The 21,999-nt window shown below is 39.7% G+C and overlaps 2 protein-coding genes across 5 annotated transcripts in view; one reads left to right on the top strand and one right to left on the bottom strand.

Annotated features, from left to right (window-relative positions):
• aopep (aminopeptidase O (putative)) overlaps positions 1 to 21,999 on the bottom strand; it is a 110,525-nt gene that overhangs the window by 56,897 nt on the left and 31,629 nt on the right. The window lies entirely within an intron of this gene.
• Positions 10,585 to 12,469, top strand: LOC109204579 (uncharacterized). Its single transcript, XM_019365863.2, has 2 exons — positions 10,585 to 11,178; positions 11,702 to 12,469. The coding sequence occupies exons 1-2, from the start codon at positions 11,118 to 11,120 to the stop codon at positions 12,253 to 12,255; spliced, it is 615 nt and encodes a 204-aa protein (XP_019221408.1). The 5' UTR covers positions 10,585 to 11,117; the 3' UTR covers positions 12,256 to 12,469.

Here is a 21,999-nt window from a genome sequence, read left to right as displayed (position 1 = left end):
GATTCTTTTCGTTCAAATTAAAAGATAATATTTTCCTTTAGTTTTAATGACAGTTTGGAAAGAATTTTTTTTTTTTTAAGGCGACATTTGTGGTCTTATTAATTATGACCCAGCAGAGAACAATGACTGTCGCATGCATCTTTTAAAGTTTTTCTTTAGGTATTGCCTACTTTTTCACCCATTTTTAGCTCATCCTTTTACCTGCCCATTTTTATAGGAATGTTTTGTTTGTTAAGCCACTTAACACTGACCCATGAATCAGTCAAACAGAAAAAGGCACCTAATTCAAGGAATGAACCAATGTTGTGTCTACACATGACAAACAACTTAGCAAAGAACCAATTAACGAAGACTAAATTATACCTTTAGGCACTTTGTTACTAGGAGCCTGTCATAAAACACATTCTTTCTTCCACTTTCTTTAATTGCATCTATTAAAATGCCAAAGAAGCCAAAATAGTATTTTTGCACCAACGAGATATTCACAGCGCTGCACTTGTTCCACACTTTGTCACGTTACAGCCTCATCTTAAAATGTATTAAATGTATTAAAAATAAAAAAACTAAAATATAACATATATATAAATACTCAGAGCCTTTGTTCAGTACAATATAGAAGTACATTTGGCAGCAATTACAGCCTTGAGTCTTTTTGAGTATAGTGCTATAATTTGGTTCTACTATTTTTGGGCAATTTCTCCCGTTCTTGTTTGCAGAACCTTTCAAGGTACATCAGGTTGGATGAGGACCATCAGTGCACAGCCATCAGATCTCTTCAAAGATATCCACTTGTGAACTGGATACTGTACATGTCACCCAAGAACATCCACCTTCACCACAGTCTAAGGTCCAGAGCATTCTGGAGCAGGTTATCATCAAGGATATCTCTACAATGCTACATTCATCTTTCCCTCAATCCTGACTAGTTTCCCACTTCCTGCTGCCAAACATCATCCCCACAGCATGATGCTGCTACCACCATGCTTCAGTGTAGGAATACTATTGGAAAGGTGATGAGCAGTGCCTGGTTTCCTCCAGACATGAGACTTGGTTGGCATTCAGACCAAAGAGTTCAATCTTTGTTTCATCAGAGCAGAGCCCTTCAGGTGCCTTTTGTCAGACTCCAGGCAGGCTGTCATTTACCATTTATTGAGGAATGGCCACTTTACCAAACAGGCCAGATTGGTGAAGTACTTCAGAAATTGTTGTCCTTCCTGAAGGTTCTCCTCTTTCCACAGAGCAATGCTGTACCTCTGTCAGCATGACCATTGGGTTCTTGGTCACATCCCTGACTAAGGCCCTTCTAGTTTGGTCACTCAGATTGGCCAGGCAGCCAGCTCTGGGTAGAGACCTGGTGGTTCCAAACTTCTTCCATTTACAGATGGAGGCCACTGTGCTCATTGGGACCTTCAGGGTTATCATTAATGATTTTTCTGTAATCTTCCCTGTGCCTCAGTGTAATACTGTCTCAGAGGTCTACAGACAATGTCAACTATGGGACCTTATATGGAAAGGTGTGTGCCTTTCCATATAAGGTCTAATCAACTAAATTTACCACAGATGGACTCCAATCAAGTTGTAGAAACATTTGACATAAGATTATTGGAAATACGATGCATCTGAGCTCAGTTTTAAGTATTGTGGCAAAGACTGTGAATATTTACGTACATGTTACATTTTTAGTCTTTATTTTTAATAAATTTGTAAGACATTCAAGTAAACTTCGTTCACGTTGTCACTGTGTGCAGAATTTTTAGGTGAAAAATGTATTTATTACATTTTGGAATAAGGCTGAAACATAACAAAATGTGGAACAAGTGAAGTTTTGTAAATACTTTCTGATTACATGTTATTAAGAAACAGGAAAAAAAGAAGCAAATGTAGACCCACCAAATATTGACTTTCAGGCTTGTCAGAATTTTAAATTTTAAACTCTGTACACGTCAATAAATTGCAGCACCTATTTTCCATTTTCCTAGCAATATAAAAAGAAATGTAGGGTGGCTCAAGACTTTTGCACATTCCTTTATAGTATCTGTACTTGATTGAAAATCTAACTTTTCATCATGGACAGATAAAACTTTAATTTGCTGTTTAAAAGGAATATTTCAGACGGGTGGGGGAGCAATACTATCACCAAGCTAGTCCTTGCTATTACAGGTTCAGCAACATCCATATCAGGCTTGGTATCACAGGAATAAATAACTGATTTTGCACTAGTAGAGCAGGACCAATCACAGGGCTCTATCAAAGCCAAGGTCATGGCTGAAGACTTTTTTGGAGCATTCTTTACTTCATTCTTATGTAACAGGCTGTTAATGCCCTGAGGGGCTTAGGGCTGACTGTGCGTGAGAGGCAGGCTATTCTTCTTCAGAAGAATGAGAGAGGGGTCACAGAGGTGCGAATGAATGGCCTCCCTCTCTCCTGGCTCATACAACAACACCGGACTGTCTAGAGTTCCTTTCACACTCGCTAGATCTTAAGCGTCCCGACCACCACTGACCTGACACCGGTGGGAGAATTTATGGCAAACTGCAGGTCCTAGTGAAAAGCACTTTTCAAAAGGCCACACTACCCCACTCATGGGACAAATATGTTAAAGATGCTATAATGTGTGGCTTAGTAGACCACACATTATAGCATTTGCTCCATGCAGAGTGGTCTTACTTTCAACTTCTGAGACACAACAGCTGCAACTGCTTGACCTGTTGGGTTGACAGTAAGACTAAGACCCCATATTGCTGCTATTGATGAAATACAGTAAGCTGTAAAATGAGATGCTCTCATCAAGGAAAGATTACCATCTTAAACCACCAGATGACAGAGGAGTTATTTTTTTCTTTGCCATAACCTAATTATGGTGACAAGCTAAGTCAATTATAAAGGAAAACAGTGAGTAAAGACATAGCTTAGGCCGGGTCTGCCACACAGCCTGTTTTAGAGGAAAACAAAATCAGATATCTGAACAGCACAACTACTCTTTATTTCCCAGGGGATTTTTACATCAGACAGAAAGCAGGCCCTCCCCTTCAGTTATTTAGGAACATGTCAACATCATACAATGGGGTCTTATGAGCATCATTTCCGAGACAGCATCTCAAATCTAATTCCATGTTATTCCTGATTACACAAACAAAGGCTCTCACTGGAGCAGGAGATGCTAACATTAGCATATGAGTTTCTTTGTAGCTTAATCTTATTCCCCCACAATTGGATAAGCACGCCTTTGTTGTCAGTTACAGCACCGTGTTTGTGTGTGTGAGTGAGTGAGTGTGAAACACAAAGACAGCCTTTCAGAGACGGCGCTTGCACATGTTCCTCTGAGGGAGACGGAATCCATCACTACAGTGACAAATAGTGTCACCCCACCATGGTGGTGATGAGCAACAACAGCATCTTTCACATTCACTGATACACTGACTGACATTAGTTGACATCGGGGACCTGTCATGAATACATGCATGGTAAGACCTCCATACAAATTCATGTATATGTACTCCCTGCACATGTGTATGCATCTTTTAAGCCCACAAAACATCTGAGTCTAGGGTCTGCTGCAGGGATGAATGGCTGTACCTGATATGTATTGTACATTTTCAGCGCTGTTTAGAAACAAAGCCTCACAATAATTTGTAAGTAAACTGCTTTAATTGCACATTATGTTTAAAAAGAAGCTATTCATTGAAACTGTTGATTTCACTAACAACTGTAATCAATCACAAAACACAGAGTGATAATACTGCAAGACTACTGAAAATTACAAATACTACTAGAAATTCACATGGCAAACTGTCATTTATCAGTTTATGCACAACAGATCTACCACAAGAGCAAACTATTCAAACCTTCTGTTTGAATAGCAGCCAATCGGAAGAAAGTTGGCTTAAAAAGAGGATAGCTTTAAAGGGAAAGGAGCGGAAATGTCCTGTTTCAGACACTGCATGAATTCAGGGGCTGGACAAAGGCCTAGTACATAATGAGGAACAATTGTTTGGACCTTGAAGCATACAGTCCAGGAATAAAATAATCTAACTGGAAATAAGCATAACAGGTCTCCCTGATGTTTTGAGGGCAATGAGAAGGACAAAGTTACATTTTTTTGTAAACTTGATGTTATTGATTGAGAAATGATATTCATAAAAAGAGACTGGCAGACTTGAAAGCCAAACTTTCAGCCTTTTCTTGAAGAACTGCATCAAAATGGCACCACCGTACGAATGAGAAAAGGATACCCCAGAAGGTCACCTGGCAGAGCTTATAACATGTTTCAAGGACTAGTCTCCGGTGGAAGAGTTTGAGCTCCAAACTGGCCCAGACCTTTTGTTGTTTTCATGCCCTCCCTTTTTGTATAACTATCAATTTGACGAAGGAATTCAAAAGATTTACACAAAAACAACAAAAACTAGCTACATTCCCGTGAAAAAGAAACACCCTATCATTCAGGAGCTTGTATAACCATCAATAACGAAAAAGAATAAAGCCTGTATGACTTTATCAGTCTATCACATCATTGCAAAGGAATTTCGTCCCACTCTTCTTTACAAGATTGCTTCAGCTCATTGATGTTTGTGCACAGCTTTCTAAGGTCCCACCAAAGCAGTTCAATCTGTTTGAGATTTGGACTTTGACTAGACCATTGTAACAAATGGCTAGGCTCAGTGTCACTACTGGTAGTACGAGGTGATTCCTGAACCCTACAGAGGGTGCACAGGTAGTCCAACTCCAGGATAGCACATCAATATGTGCCATTGTCAAACGGTTAAGTGTGTCTCCCAACACAATATCAAGAACATGAAGAAGATTGAAGGCAACAGGCAATTACTCTAAGAGAGCGGGACAGGGCCATAGAAGGTCCTTAACCTATCAGTAGGACTGTGTTGGGAGACACACTTAACCTTCTGTGCGAGGAGGAACAGGATGAGCATTACCAGAGTCCTACAAAACAGCCTTCAGCAGACCACTGGTATGAATATCTCTGACCAAACAATCAGAAACAGATTTCATGAGTGTGCCCTGAAGGTCGGGCATGCTTTAGTGGGCCCTGCACTCACTGCCAAGTACCATGGAGCCCGATTGGTGCGTTTCACAGATGAGAGCAGGTTCACCTTGAGCACATGTTGCAAATGTGAAAGAGTCTGAAGAAGTGGTGGAGAACATTACGCTGCCTTTAACATCTTTCAGCATGACCAATTTTGATCAGTGATGCTCTGGGAACCCATATCCATGCAGGGACCTACAAACCTCCCCAGGCTAGGTATCAGGACAACAACACAACAACGCCTGACCTCATGTGGCGAGAGTATGCAGGCAGATCCTGGAGGATGAGGGAACTGGTACCATTAGCTGGCCCCTAACACTTGTCTGACCTAAATCCAATAGAAAACCACTGGGACATTATGGAGCTCAATGATGCCCAGGTGTAGATATGGAAGGGCATCCCCCAGGACACCATGCATTGTCTCATTCACTTAGATTTTCCAGGCGTCTTTGAATTCAACCCTGTGAAGGTTGATCATTTCTATTGTCATCAAACAATGTGACATCTTATTGTTCCTAACACACTATCCAGTCCATGTCAGTATAGATATCCAGTGTGATTTTTTTCCTTACATGTTTTCTATGTGTTCCTTTTATTATTATTTTTTAGCAGAGAATTTTAGTATAGAGAGGAGTTCACAGTCAGCTCAGTGACTACAAGGTGCACAGGTCCTGGGGTTTCAAAACAAATCCAAAATGTCACCCCTCCATAACAGTGTTAGATAGTTAGCATGAGACGCTTGTGTTGTTGTGTTTGGTAACATGGCCACACATGTCCATGTTGATCTGCTCTGTCCAAAGAACATTACTTCAGTCATATGGTTTGTTCAGATGCATCTTTGCAAATCCAAGCCATGCTTCCATATTCTGTATATCAAAACTTTAACATTTAACATGCTAACTGAGGACTGTAGGGTCTGAGCTCTTAGAGTAGCTCTTGGTTTATTTACTATGTCAGTATTGCACAGCCTGACTTTGGGATGAATTTGCAGGGTTGTCCACTCCTGGGAAGATTGTGACATTGTGTTAACAGACACCTGAATGCTCCAGACCAGCAAACTGCCAAAAGGTCTGCTTTTATAGAGGTGCTTACACTTGTTGATGATCAATTAAGATTACCAACACCTCCCTGCTCCTAATTCTCCTGGGTCCTATGATAGTAGGGTTAGTTTTTCACAGGAGTGCACAGCGTCCTATGAAAACTTTCTTTTTGTTGTATGCAAATTTGTTCTAAACTAACTCCACCTGATATATGCTCTCTATTGCTGTGTTAAGTGTTTTTTATGTTTCTTTTATTATCGACAATTCAAAAAAAAAGTTTTTTTTAAAAAGAGAAGAAACATATCTAGTACATCACCACTTATCATATCTGACACATTTGTAGTCACATTTCAAACCGACCTCTAAATTAGATTTTAATCCAATTTCCAAAAACATCCACTTAATGCTGTTTTTTTTCCTGTTCAGGCTTTCTAAAATTAACTTGGGTACAACCTGGAAATGCCAAATAAAACAGATTGGGACGTGTATTCTAAATAAAGGGCTTAGTTACTTGGCTGCATGCAACATCTTACATTTTGGAACGTTAGCATTCATTTCCTTTCCGCATAACGTGCCCTCTCAGTGTCAGTTGAATGTACTAATTCAATCACCTCATGAATAGTGAATCTTTCTCAGATTTAGCCATATGTCACTTGAGGCACCTCTTCTCCTGTGCCTCCCTGTAAGATTTACAGTGGCCAACTGCAACAAACCAGATACGTGAATAAAAATACACCTGCACTTCAAGGACTAAAGATGTTGGTAAACAAGCAGCTGGCTTTGGGCTGTATTTTCTCCGTGTGCGTGTGTTCGTGTGTGCGTGTTTGTGTAGTGTCTGAAGCACGTAAAAGGAAGGAAGAGGAAATTAGTTTACCTGGACTACATCTATACCTGCATTTCTCATCTTGTGTCATTTCCATTTCCACTATCGTCTTGATGCATGCTCAATCATCCAGGTAAGTAAATCTCCAAAAGTTGATTCTGAATCAACTTTTGGACACTTCCACTATCATTTTCACCAAAAATGATAAAACACATAAGACTTTGAGTCTAATAACAGAAAAAGGTGGTGTGAAAATATAAAATGTCCTCTGTGAACATTAATGGGTTAATGTTTGATGATGGAAGGTTTGATTGGGCCTTGGATATCTTTATGTAAATTAATTCATACTTGTTGCCCCCGTTTTGTGTCTGCTTTTGATGTCAGTGATCTTCATTTGTTTTTTAATTGACTGCTAGCTCTACAACACATTGCCCTTTGGGTGTAATAAGGCTTAACTCTGCTCACTGGTCTTCCCTTTTTAATCATGTTCTTCTGAACAATGCATTAAAGGCATGGAGTTATACTTTCTGACATTTAATTAGATTTGAAATATAACTTTTCTTTGCTGATAATTATATGACTCAGAGAAAATACGCAAGGGCTTTCAAACGATGTAATTAATTAATTTCCAGAGGTTGTTAAACAAATATGATCATGATGTGAGGCTATCTGCACATAAAATAACAGACAAGACCTTCGCTGACCTTTCTGATGGCAGTACCCTATTGGGTCCTTGACACAAAATTCAAGGCTGGTTAAAGCCATCCTGTGCTTTCTCACATGACAACCTCGCGACTCTGAGTCACCCAGGGTGACTTGGCCCTGAGTTTCAGAGGTGTGAGCCAGGGCAAGTCTTCAATTTGGTGAGACACAGATTGCAATAGTGTTTTGCTACTCCATCTCTCCATCCATTATTCATCCCTTCATTTCTCCATCCCCTGTTCCTGGCTGTAGGCCGTTTTTTACCCTAGCGGGACACTTCCATGCATAATGCAGCAAGGGCCCTATCATAGTTCTATAATTGACAACCCCGGTCCAGCTCAGCCCATAGCTGGGACACCAGTAAAACAGTCCCATGAGACAGAAAGATGTGGAAAAAAGATGATGAGAACAGAGTGTTGATCCTGCATGTGTGAATGAAAGACTGTAGATAGAGAGATTGAAAAAAAGAAGGTTAAATGAAAAAAATATGTGATAGATATTTATTGAAATAGAGAGCATCCTGTTGTTTGTCACGGTATCCTCTCCATGATAACTATTAAGCTGCTCAATCTCCATAGCACAGACGATGTTACAGTGTTTCACACTTTGTGCACATATTGAAACAAACACTAAGACAAGCTATCAGACCTGTGAGACCAGTGAAAAACACACATATAAGACAAATTACAGCTTGTCCAAGCAAAGGTTGCAGGGCTGGGCTTCCTAATGTCAGCTTATGGGAATAAGCTTTGTCTCCTTTCCCTTCATCTTGGACAGTCTGTGGGTTATTTCAGACACAGGGGCCTATTTGACGAAACTCCTACCACCCTCCGTTCTTTTTTAACAAGTCTGACTTCAAATGTCTGGCATTCTAGGCTGGCTGCAGATCAGCTCACTGCTCCCAGACGGGGCCCCACAGGGCCAGGCCAAATGCCACTCCATGTAGGGCCTGATCACATGAACAAGGGCCAGGCTGGGGCCCCCAGAGAGCCGCCCCACCCACATACACATCATTGCATCAGACTCTGAAAATAAATAGCAGAAAAAGATATCAGAGGTCATCAGGAACAAGGAGGTGACTCTGTGCCTCAAGTAAGGGGAAAATGAGGCTTTGTAGTGCCGGCGCATGAGGAATGAGTGACACGTTTCAAGGTTAGACTCTAGTTGTTGTCAAGTGCTTATACTTAAAAGCCCAGTCTTGGATGCCATGCCAAAGAGTCACCTAATGAAATCGACAAATAGAAATCTGCTTGTAGATGCAATAAAGTAATATAATGTGTGGGCATAACAAAGCACACACATAAACAAGCAAGAAGTCCAAATGTAGACCGCATCAACACTCACCCACATACTTTCAGCAAATCTCCTTTCAGTGCGTATCAGCTGGAAAGGGAGAGCAGATGTCTGATCCATCCTCCCTTAACAGTAAAAACAATCCACAGTGCAGCTTGTTCTTTGTTTAGTTCAGAGCCTCAAAAGTGATGTCATGCCGGAGGAATGTTCTTAAGAGTGTGTTTTTGAGTGGATATTTAAAACACTATGGATACCTATTGGGTTTGTGGGTTATTGTTCCAAGGCAACCAAAATACATTAACCCAAACAGCAAAAATGAACATGAATGTCACTAAAGGGATAATTTGATACTTCCTAGAGATCACCTGTAGAGGCTTTTGCAGTCCAACACTATCTTAATGCAATGCAGTTGGAAAAGCTACTTTCAGCTGCTGTCTTATTCACAAGCAGTCACTATGGTGGGTAGCTCTGCATGTTTGATTTGACAGATTTTTTACACTGTCCTAAAGCAAGCCCAAAGGATTTGTGATAAATTTAAACAACCTATGTAATGCTCACAACTTAAAATTTTATTTTGATTGCTTCAAATTAACATCTCTTATACTTAGGGATGGGAATTGATAAGAATTTAGCAATTCCAATTCCATTACTGATATCGCTTATGGATTCGATTTCGTATCTCACTGGGTTCTCATTGGTTCCCCTTTGAGAGTCACCACCATCTCTAAGCAGCACATCAAAGACAATACATTTTTGCAAATTGACTGTATACTGTGTGGTCAAATGTTTGTGCATGTCGGATGTATTTCCTCTCTTTGTTGCGATCAGTTTTGGAATTATTTCTCAAAAATTACCACACATATTGCACATAACATTTAAAAGTAATGCAGTACCTTACTTAATTACTCCCAAGAGCAAGTAATTTGTTATACTACTCATTACATTACTTTCATGTTATGCTGTAAAAAGACCTGATATGCACTGTCTCGTAATTACCATTTAACAAAAAAATCTATAGACTACAGTTCTACACACACCAACACAAATCCGTATCCTAATAAGGACACAATATAATCTTTCTCTTAGTATTACACAAAGCTGACATCACAAAGTAAAGATGAAAGTAGTAATATACCTGTAGCTTTTTTTGCCCCCCCCCCCCCCCCCCCCACACCCCCACACCCCTACCCCCACACCCCCCTCCCCCTATCCCCTCCGCGTCCATGTGCGCGCGAACGGACCTTGCGCGTGAACGGACCTTGCGCGTGAACGGACTTGCGAGTTCAGAGATCATATGTTTACATGTGTTTAATAGCGTTTTATTTAATGAAACCATTACGTGTTTTAATTAAACTCTTTTTTAAAGGATTGTATAGGTCTCGGAGTTCTGTTATTTAGACATAGATGATTTAATTTAACTAGTTTAGGGGTATTTTTCTTTAGGGCTCTGAAACACACAGAGGCTAATAGTTTTTAAACAGAAAGTTTTTTTCCACCTTCTAAAAACACATATTCACACGCAGCATTTAATTTAACTAGTTTTTAGGGGTATTTTGCTTTTTCTTTAGGGCTCTGAAACACACAGGGGTGTAATAGTTTCAAACAGAAAGTTTTTTTTCCACCTTCTAAAAACACATATTCACACACAGCATTTAATTTAACTAGTTTTAGGGGTATTTTTCTTTAGGGCTCTGAAACACACAGAGGCTAATAGTTTTTAAACAGAAAGTTTTTTCCACCTTCTAAAAACACATATTCACACACAGAGGCTAATAGTTTCAAACAGAATACCACAATCAGCAGGCATTCCTTTAGAAATGGGATTCTTAATTCTGCAACAGCTATACAGAGGGGGGTTACAGTTAGACCCCCTACAGTCAGCAGAAGAGGTCATCCTTATCAAGAGCATCTCAATTGTACTGCCATAGTTTTCAATACAAACAGTCTCCTTTATCTTATGGCAGAGTGCCGGCGGTGCCAGGTCCATCGGTGCCACCATTACACTTTCACCTTTTATCATGCCATTACACTTTCTACTGACCATCCTCCAAACAGGCATCACCTTTTGTTTACACCTGAAACCAACCCCAACCCCAAGGGACTGTAATGACACCTCCTAGAGGACTGCTCCAATACATATAAAAACGGTCTCTTTCACCATATGGAACATCAACAGCGCAACCTAAAGAACACCTCTAACTAGCTAACTAAGGAGTGCAGGATGACGTCTGTATCAACCATGACGAGCAGCCTGGACATCGCCCAAGCCACAGAAGCTCTAGGTACGTGTACAGGTGTATGTACCCGATGCCCTCATCGTAAAAAGCAACGCTGTAAAAACGTCGTAGATGGGTCTAAATTTAAGTTAGAATAGCAAGGCAGTAATAGGTATGTGTATACCGTTAAATATACCAACGGAGCAGTTATACTTCGCGTAGATTGTGGTGAGGGAGTGTTTGCGCAGACTTGGACAATGTAGTCATCCCAGAGATGCTGTATGTTTCCCAGTGGAACAGTCCAACAGGCCCTGAGCTTTACAGTGCGAGGCTGATCGTTTTAACCGTAGACCCGATGACTTTATTATTCTCAGGGTATGTGATGACAGGGAAAGTTTTATAGCGGCCAGAGGGGTTGAAAACTGGAGGTTAAATCCTTACCCTCTGAGCATAGAAGAGCCGCACTACATGGTTTAAGGATATGGTTTTTATACAGTGGCATAAATGTGTGTGCGTGTGTGTGTGTGTGTGTGTGTGTGTGTGTCTATGCAACAAAATATAAAATCTTTTTTATTGTTCCCATTTTCAGAGCGAGACATGCAAGCGTGGGACCTCTCAGACTCCCCACCGCCTGCGCTGCTAATCCAGACCCCGCCACCTCCTCCCCCCTCTCCTCAGCTGCTGCAGGATCCTACAGGATCGGGTCTGTGTGAGGAAACCATTATCGACATCAAGCTTGCAACCCATCACCTGGTGATGTTGGCATTAAACGCCTTTCTACAGGAAACATGCTATGGATGTCGAACAGCTCAACCCAGTCAGGTGCAACACAGCTGTTTGTTCGAACTGCCCGAGTATTACTTTGACACATACTACGACGATGTGATGCTGAGGCTCAAGACATTCCGATTCATCCCTGCCATTCGCCTGTTTGTACGCTCGTACACAGACGATGGGACTAAAACACAATTCAGCAGAATTGCAGAACACACCATGACTGAACTGAGATCATCACAACATATAGTATGCGCAATTAACGACAATATTGCACAGCTGCTAGAAGCAAGTCGTTATGCCCGTCGTGTTAAACCAGCCATGCTTCGCATGATTGGTAACTATTGGGCTGGGAGACACCTGGTTTAATGTATGTTGTTCAGTATTCATTGTCTGTGTGAATGAAATAAAAAGACATGTCAACACCGACATCTTAGTCATTTGCGGTCGATTTTGCTTATACAATAGAGAAAAGCAACAATACAGAGTGTTTCTCTGCTCCAAGACATCGGTGGGGCCTTTCACACGGTAAGCATGACTGTTATACCCAGCGCATAAATGTCTGTATGTCAGTGCTGATTATTCAAACCCTGTTTAAAATGTGACACATATGTTGTCCGAAAACAAATCCTCTAAATTTGCAAAGTTACTGATTTAAAAATATATTTACGAATTTTTAGTTGCATGACAAACATACGATAGACTCTTGAGTGTATTTATTTATATAGCTGCATTCACAACGGTATAAACGTGCTAAATAAAAGAGGCCCAAGCACCAAAGCACTCTAATGCAAGCCTCTAAACTGTATGTTGATAAGTGCATGAAGTTAACCTCTGCAGTTGAAAACAGTTTGTATCCGCACTCCGAGGGTCTGCTGAATTGTTTTTAATATTGTGCTTTTTTTCACGAACTGCAGATGATGAATTCCTCTTTATTGGACGTAGTGTCCTTAAGCTATTGTTGCTCATACTTACAGAGTTCCCTAGCTACTTCTTTACTATGTCAGTAAACTTTTGAAAAGGAAGGCGTTGTAGATTTAAAGAAACATCCTAATTGAAGCAAAGGCAAAAAATCGGAATGAATTTTATGTGACTGTTCATAAAGCCAACAACAAGTGAAAATCCAAAACCGACCCCAATCCTTTGTATTAATGATCTCCCTCTCTCTCTCTCTCTCTCTCTCTCTCTCTGGGTGTGTGTGTGTGTGTGTGTGTGGTGTGGTGTGTGTGTGTGTGTGTGTGTGGTGTGTGTGTGTGTGTATGTGTGAGTGTGAGTGTGTGTGCCCTCACAGAAGGAAGGACACAGCAGGAGCTTTTTCAAACGCGTTTCCAATCATTTTTACAAGAAGTGTAGCTCATACGATGGTATAAATGTATTATTTGCGATACTTTATAAATATGAAACTCTAAAGATTTGAGTTCATGCAAATTGTGAAACAAGAATCTAAATATTTGTGTCACAATGATTTCTATAAAAGCATGTTGTTTATGGGGATAATGTAACAAATCTTTTGTGGCCCTATTAACGATCAATGGTGATTGAAGAGGAAGCTTGAACCCAGGCTCCGGACATCTTCATGACAAGCGTCAGCGCAGACATCTACTAATGAGAGAACACTGTGATATGAAGCATCGTTAAAGTGTCACTTCAGTAATGTTTTTAATAGATGTCTTTAAAACACTAAACTCTAATTTCTGGGGCTTTATTTTAAGTTTACAGAATATAACATGTGTTAAGACGACGAGTTTTACTTCTCACAGGTCGTGTTATGTGTATCTATTATCATGTATGCTACTTTGCTCTGTGGACTGTAAAATGTTTCATTGTGTTCATAAAATAAACCAGACTTTCACCGTCTGAATCTTTTACTGTTTTTTCTGCTTTTGTTCACTCCAAGTTTGACAAACCTACAGACATCCAGAGTTAACTCACTAACAATGTGGAGCAGTCTCAGTGTATTTAGCTGCTTTTTCCCTAAACACAACCAACTGAGAGAAACGCTTGTAGTCCTCACTTTGGTCATTTTGAACGTTGAAGGAGATTTGTTCCATAGACACCTTACACTAGTGTTCTATTTAAATTCAGATTACTTTTATAGTTTGCAGTTTCTTTACTAACACATTTGTAGATAAGTTTATTGCTGAACCACACAGCTAGCAGTCTCACTCACTCTCTAGGTTTTGAAGTTTGTGTGTGTGTAATGGTTTAGTCTATCAAACCTTACCTTTTTCTCCCCAGTATCACAACAGTATGACTCCCAAAGTACGGATCAGTAAACAATCAATGATTCTAAAGCCAGAACAGAAAGATACAGTTGGAAGATGCATGATTGCATTTTTATGACGCATAGTAAAACTACCCCCTCTTCTTCTCTGTGTTGTTGTTGTTCTCGTGTGTGTGTGTGTGTGTGTGTGTGTGTGTGTGTGCCTTAGAAGTCAAATAATACATTAGCCACACTTAAAAAACAAAAAACATCTGAATTTCATTTAGAACTGAGATTCTAAGTTGTAAGCAGAAATCTTATGCTCAGCCACAAACATGTTTCCCCACTTTCACAATGCTGAGGTGTCAAATCCACAACCCCAACAGATGCTTTGTTACACGCGGGTGTGAAGGGCAAGCTTTACTTACACAGCCTCACACACAGTAGATTTTTAAAGTTTTTGGGGACGATGGTTTAGCCACAGATGTAACTTCTACTTTTGATAAAGACCACTCCACCTGTTTATTTCTTAAGAAATTAAGCATCTTTATTAAGCTCTCATTTATACATGTCTACACAATAATAGACACCGTGTGCTCTGTGACATTATAGTCTTCTACTTCAGCGTTCATTGGTTTGCATTTTAAACTCCCACCCTTTCAGGTTGTTATGAACGACTTATATTTCTAACATTTTGTGATATAAAAGTGAACCATGTGGGTTTTTTTAATTTTCTGTGTGACGGAATGACTTAAGACACAAGTTATTTAAACAATTCTAAATGAAAGTGTGATGGTCATAGTACTTTATGCTGGGCCAAATATGTTAAGGATAATGTTTATCAATGTAAAATTGCAAAGAACCTTTGAATAGATTATAACATTTTGTAAACAGTTACCTCAGAACCTGTACTGTCAGCCCTATGTATGTAAGGTGAAACTTTCCACAGTACTTACACTTAAGTAACTAAACACATAAAGTCACCCTTTACCAATAATCCACTGCTCCTTGAAAAAAGTAGCACAAACAGACAACTGACTCAGCAATGATGAGTTGAGCTACCCTGAGGCCGAGACTCAAGCAGAAGAAATTAAAAGTTTTAGGTTTTGCGGCTCGAAAATTAAAGAAAGTATGTTTAATAATTCAACAAGACCTACACTTTCAACACACGTACATTCAAATTTTGGATCAGACTAACATCGATGTTGTTCAATAGTTTTTATCCGTTCAAAAAAGTCATTTTACGGCTTTAATGTTTCCAGCTGATAAGGAGAATGAGTGCATTTCATCAAATGGGCGTCCAAAGGCTTTAAACATCCGCTTTGTCTGTAAAGACAGTATCAAACTACAGAGCATTGTTTTTACTAAAATTCAACATTTTCAGATGAAAATTTGGCTGCTTTTTCACTGTAACACCCCCTCAATGCCATTTTTAGGATATTCTCGGTGATCCCATTTTTATCATATTTATGCTTTTGGGACTGAGGGTATCTAATACGTATGTCGTCACAGTGTATTGTACTACCAACTGTGAGGGCTCTGCTTTTGCTTTGAGCAGACTGTTTTTTATTTTGTCTCCTGAGTGTGTGTTTTTCAAACGAGATCCTCCTCCTCAGTTTGATTTTGTTACCACAAACTTTGTGTAAAGTTCACAACAGAGGTAAAGAGATTTAAACACACCAGTTTAAGGAGGCAGGGGTTGGACCAGCTGCACAGGGCAGGTGAAACAGAGAGTGTCAGGGGAGATGTGCAACAGAAGCAGAGGGAACATTTTACAAGATGATAAATGCCACATTTAGGTGATTAAGGATTTGTTGACAAGATTAAAAGACACGGCCGTCAGAGTTCAACAACATTACAGTTTGATTAAATAAAAAGTTTTAAACTACACAAGGTTCATTTTCTCCTCTGATAGTAATCATATTAAACATGTCAAGAAAGAAAGAGTACAAAGAAAAATAGTAAATGTGTGTCTAATTCAACTCTTCCTGTGAACCTTATATGGTGAACCTTATATGGTGATGGCCAGAGGGGCCGATGGCGCGATATGGCAGCCTAGCCTCTGTCAGCCTGCCCCAGGGCATCTGTGGCTACAACAGTAGCTTGCCTCCACCTGTGTGTGAATGTGAGAGTGAATGAATAGTGGCATTGTAAAGCAATTTGGGTGCCTTGAAAAGCGCTATATGAAATCCAATCCATTATTATTATTATCATTATTATATCATCCCTTAATATGTTCGGTGTTACAAACTTGAAGAATCAGAAAAAAGATCATCAGACATTAATCTAATCAGTTTTCAGCCTTCATTCATTCATATTGAAAAGTTGGAAATCTTCCCTGCTAGACCAAAGTGTAGCGTTTAACACCGTTGGCCATAACATTTTATTATAGCTATTATTAAATGGAGAGGCCTCTTCACACACTGAGGTTAATTATGAAGCTCCACAGGCTTCTGTGCAAAGAACAGTTCTGTTTACATTATACGTGCTTTAGAAGACATAGCGTACATTTTCACTGCTATGCATATGATACCCACTTTTATTGGTTAAACTGTCGGGATGTCTTAGACACATAATGAGCTTTAATTTTCTGCTTCTAAGTTCAGATAAAACTGAGGTTATCGTAACGGGGAGTAAAAATCTTAGAAACACTGGCTAACAAAATCCTTACTCTGGACGGCATTGCCTCGAGTAGTCTGTTGTAGTGATTTTGGCGCATTATAAGTAAAATTGAAACATACAATCCCATAGCACAACATCAACATTTATTTATATACAAAAATAAAAATGCTTTTTTACAGAAAAGAATTGTAACTTCATATTTTATCAACGATTACGTGGGTACATGTTTTAAAAATGCACTAAATGTTGGATACATTCTTTGGTAAAATGCAGGTTACACGTTTTAAGAAAGAAAAATCAGTCTTTCAGAGAAAGCATTAGCAGCCTCCTTTGTAACACTCTGCCACCAGCCGTAGCTGTCTGATTTTCACCATGTCCAACCCCACCAGATTGGTGTATGCCTCGGCTATGGCGTCAAAGACTTTCCTTTCCGATTTCAGTTCGTGCAAGAGAGTTTCCGCCACCATGCGGACTTTGACGTCGTCCATTTGATGTTGCGAGCAATCAGAAGCCGTTGAATAGATGGAATGAAACGTGGGGTGAGGAGTCTTTTTCTGATGCTGTGATAATTTTCAGCGTAAAAGTCATCCTCCAAGACTTGCACACACTCGTGTTGTTTCTGGCGGGGTTGATCGGACTTACAGCCGTTGCATTCGTCAGTCAGGTACCTGTTGATTACTAGGTTGACTAGATGATACACCGCGGTTTTCACGGTATCGATGAAAAAAGAAGATGCCCAACCGTCAAGCTCGTCGGCTTGCTGCTGCTGCTTCTCCAAGGGGCGATAGTAACTGGGCGTGTCAGGTACTATGTGCCCTCGGCCGCAGAACTTTCCTCCTCCTCAGTGTGGCGCAGGGCTGTAGAGGCCATACTTCTGGTTTTTGAGCTAAAAATGGTTTGAAGGATTGAGACGGCGGTGTTCTTTTTAAAATAACAGGAGGGGGCGTGATCTGGAAGTGGGTTGATCTTAAAGGTGTGGGTAGGAGTGGCAACAATTTTCAAAAACCGTAGAGTTGGCCAACGTGTCTCTCTAGCAGTTGCAACTTTGGAAAAGAGCGGTAATTTTCATCTGTTGGACTTGAAATTCTCCATGAAAATGGCATCTTCCACCCTTCTGTTCAATCAACCATCAAAGTGGCTGAACCTGGTACATACTTGGTACTTGGTACTATCAGGGATGCTGGGCAATCTTTACTCTCTGAAGAGCCATCCACCAACCCTGCATTTGAAGATTGGAGTGAAGACGCACCGTATTCACCAGTATCAGAGTGGAGCCCACCCCCTTCACCACCACAACTGTGGACTATGGACACTGACAACGAGGAAGATTTTTTGTATTTCGGCGACTCTCCAGACATTGATGAGGTAGACTGGGCATGGCCACCCTTCCAAGGTCCTGAGAGATTACCGGAACCGCTATGGGATAATGATGAGGACTTACCCTATGTACCCGCGTAATCGTTGATAAAATATGAAGTTACAATTCTTTTCTGTAAAAAGCATTTTTATTTTTGTATATAAATAAATGTTGATGTGTGCTATGGGATTGTATGTTTCAATTTTACTTATAATGCGCCAAATCACTACAACAGACTACTCGAGGCAATGCCGTCCAGAGTAAGGATTTTGTTAGCCAGTGTTTCTAAGATTTTTACTCCCCGTTACGATAACCTCAGTTTTATCTGAACTTAGAAGCAGAAAATTAAAGCTCATTATGTGTCTAAGACATCCCGACAGTTTAACCAATAAAAGTGGGTATCATATGCATAGCAGTGAAAATGTACGCTATGTCTTCTAAAGCACGTATAATGTAAACAGAACTGTCTTTGCACAGAAGCCTGTGGAGCTTCATAATTAACCTCAGTGTGTGAAGAGGCCTCTCCATTTAATAATAGCATAATAAAATGTTATGGCCAACGGTGTTAAACGCTACACTTGGTCTAGCAGGGAAGATTTCCAACTTTTCAATATGAATGAATGAAGGCTGAAAAGTGATTAGATTAATGTCTGATGATCTTTTTCTGATTCTTCAAGTTTGTAACACCGAACATATTAAGGGATGATAATAATAATAATAATGGATTGGTTTCATATAGCGCTTTTCAAGGCACCCAAATTGCTTTACAATGCCACTATTCATTCAGTCTCACATTCACACACAGGTGGCGGCAAGCTACTGTTGTAGCCACAGATGCCCTGGGGAGGCTGACAGAGGCTTGGCTGCCATATCGCGCCATCGGCCCCTCTGGCCATCGCCATATAAGGTTCACCATATAAGGTTCACAGGAAGAGTTGAATTAGACACACATTTACTATTTTCTTTGTACTCTTTCTTTCTTGACATGTTTAATATGATTACTATCAGAGGAGAAAATGAACCTTGTGTAGTTTAAACTTTTTATTTAATCAAACTGTAATGTTGTTGAACTCTGACTGCCGTGTCTTTTAATCTTGTCAACAAATCCTTAATCACCTAAATGTGGCATTTATCATCTTGTAAAATGTTCCCTCTGCTTCTGTTGCACATCTCCCCTGACACTCTCTGTTTCACCTGCCCTGTGCAGCTGGTCCAACCCCTGCCTCCTCAAACTGGGTGTTTAAATCTCTTTACCTCTGTTGTGAACTTTACACAAAGTTTGTGGTAACAAAATCAAACTGAGGAGGAGGATCTCGTTTGAAAAACACACACTCAGGAGACAAAATAAAAAACAGTCTGCTCAAAGCAAAAGCAGAGCCCTCACAGTTGGTAGTACAATACACTGTGACGACGTACGTATTAGATACCCTCAGTCCCAAAAGCATAAATATGATAAAAATGGGATCACCGAGAATATCCTAAAAATGGCATTGAGGGGGTGTTACAGTGAAAAAAGCAGCCAAATTTTCATCTGAAAATGTTGAATTTTAGTAAAAACAATGCTCTGTAGTTTGATACTGTCTTTACAGACAAAGCGGATGTTTAAAGCCTTTGGACGCCCATTTGATGAAATGCACTCATTCTCCTTATCAGCTGGAAACATTAAAGCCGTAAAATGACTTTTTTGAACGGATAAAAACTATTGAACAACATCGATGTTAGTCTGATCCAAAATTTGAATGTACGTGTGTTGAAAGTGTAGGTCTTGTTGAATTATTAAACATACTTTCTTTAATTTTTCGAGCCGCAAAAACCTAAAACTTTTAATTTTCTTCTGCTTGAGTCTCGGCCTCAGGGTAGCTCAACTCATCATTGCTGAGTCAGTTGTCTGTTTGTGCTACTTTTTTCAAGGAGCAGTGGATTATTGGTAAAGGGTGACTTTATGTGTTTAGTTACTTAAGTGTAAGTACTGTGGAAAGTTTCACCTTACATACATAGGGCTGACAGTACAGGTTCTGAGGTAACTGTTTACAAAATGTTATAATCTATTCAAAGGTTCTTTGCAATTTTACATTGATAAACATTATCCTTAACATATTTGGCCCAGCATAAGTACTATGACCATCACACTTCATTTAGAATTGTTTAAATAACTTGTGTCTTAAGTCATTCCGTCACACAGAAAATTAAAAAAACCCACATGGTTCACTTTTATATCACAAAATGTTAGAAATATAAGTCGTTCATAACAACCTGAAAGGCTGGGAGTTTAAAATGCAAACCAATGAACGCTGAAGTAGAAGACTATAATGTCACAGAGCACACGGTGTCTATTATTGTGTAGACATGTATAAATGAGAGCTTAATAAAGATGCTTAATTTCTTAAGAAATAAACAGGTGGAGTGGTCTTTATCAAAAGTAGAAGTTACATCTGTGGCTAAACCATCGTCCCCAAAAACTTTATAAATCTACTGTGTGTAAGGCTGTGTAAGTAAAGCTTGCCCTTCACACCCGCGTGTAACAAACCATTTGTTGGGGTTGTGGATTTGACACCTCAGCATTGTGAAAGTGGGGAAACACGTTTGTGGCTGAGCATAAGATTTCTGCTTACAACTTAGAATCTCAGTTCTAAATGAAATTCAGTTGTTTTTTGTTTTTTTAAGTGTGGCTAATGTATTATTTGACTTCTAAGGCACACACACACACACACACACACACACACACACACACACACACACGAGAACAACAACAACACAGAGAAGAAGAGGGGTAGTTTTACTATGCGTCATAAAAATGCAATCATGCATCTTCCAACTGTATCTTTCTGTTCTGGCTTTAGAATCATTGATTGTTTACTGATCCGTACTTTGGGAGTCATACTGTTGTGATACTGGGGAGAAAAAGGTAAGGTTTGATAGACTAAACCATTACACACACACAAACTTCAAAACCTAGAGAGTGAGTGAGACTGCTAGCTGTGTGGTTCAGCAATAAACTTATCTACAAATGTGTTAGTAAAGAAACTGCAAACTATAAAAGGAATCTGGATTTAAATAGAACACTAGTGTAAGGTGTCTATGGAACAAATCTCCTTCAACGTTCAAAATGACCAAAGTGAGGACTACAAGCGTTTCTCTCAGTTGGTTGTGTTTAGGGAAAAAGCAGCTAAATACACTGAGACTGCTCCACATTGTTAGTGAGTTAACTCTGGATGTCTGTAGGTTTGTCAAACTTGGAGTGAACAAAAGCAGAAAAAACAGTAAAAGATTCAGACGGTGAAAGTCTGGTTTATTTTATGAACACAATGAAACATTTTACAGTCCACAGAGCAAAGTAGCATACATGATAAATAGATACACATAACACGACCTGTGAGAAGTAAAACTCGTCGTCTTAACACATGTTATATTCTGTAAACTTAAAATAAAGCCCCAGAAATTAGAGTTTAGTGTTTTAAAGACATCTATTAAAAACATTACTGAAGTGACACTTTAACGATGCTTCATATCACAGTGTTCTCTCATTAGTAGATGTCTGCGCTGACGCTTGTCATGAAGATGTCCGGAGCCTGGGTTCAAGCTTCCTCTTCAATCACCATTGATCATTAATAGGGCCACAAAAGATTTGTTACATTATCCCCATAAACAACATGTTTTTATAGAAATCACTGTGACACAAATATTTAGATTCTTGTTTCACAATTTGCATGAACTCCAAATCTTTAGAGTTTCATATTTATAAAGTATCGCAAATAATACAATAATACCATTGTATGAGCTACACTTCTTGTAAAGATGATTGGAAACGCGTTTGAAAAAGCTCCTGCTGTGACCTTCCTTCTGTGAGGGCACACACACTCACACTCACACATACACACACACACTCACACACGCACACACACACACACACACACACACACACACACACACC

This window comes from Oreochromis niloticus, linkage group LG12 (assembly GCF_001858045.2).
Source record: "Oreochromis niloticus isolate F11D_XX linkage group LG12, O_niloticus_UMD_NMBU, whole genome shotgun sequence".
Lineage (NCBI taxonomy): Eukaryota > Metazoa > Chordata > Actinopteri > Cichliformes > Cichlidae > Oreochromis > Oreochromis niloticus.
Note: the sequence above shows the minus strand (reverse complement) of the source record. Positions and strands in the feature narration are given on the sequence as shown.

Excerpts from the sequence above, each read along its gene's own strand:
- LOC109204579 (XM_019365863.2), top strand. The coding sequence starts at position 11,118 with ATGACGTCTGTATCAACCATGACGAGCAGCCTGGACATCGCCCAAGCC. Across the intron at positions 11,179-11,701 it reads CCAAGCCACAGAAGCTCTAG|AGCGAGACATGCAAGCGTGG; the intron begins GTACGTGTACAG and ends TCCCATTTTCAG.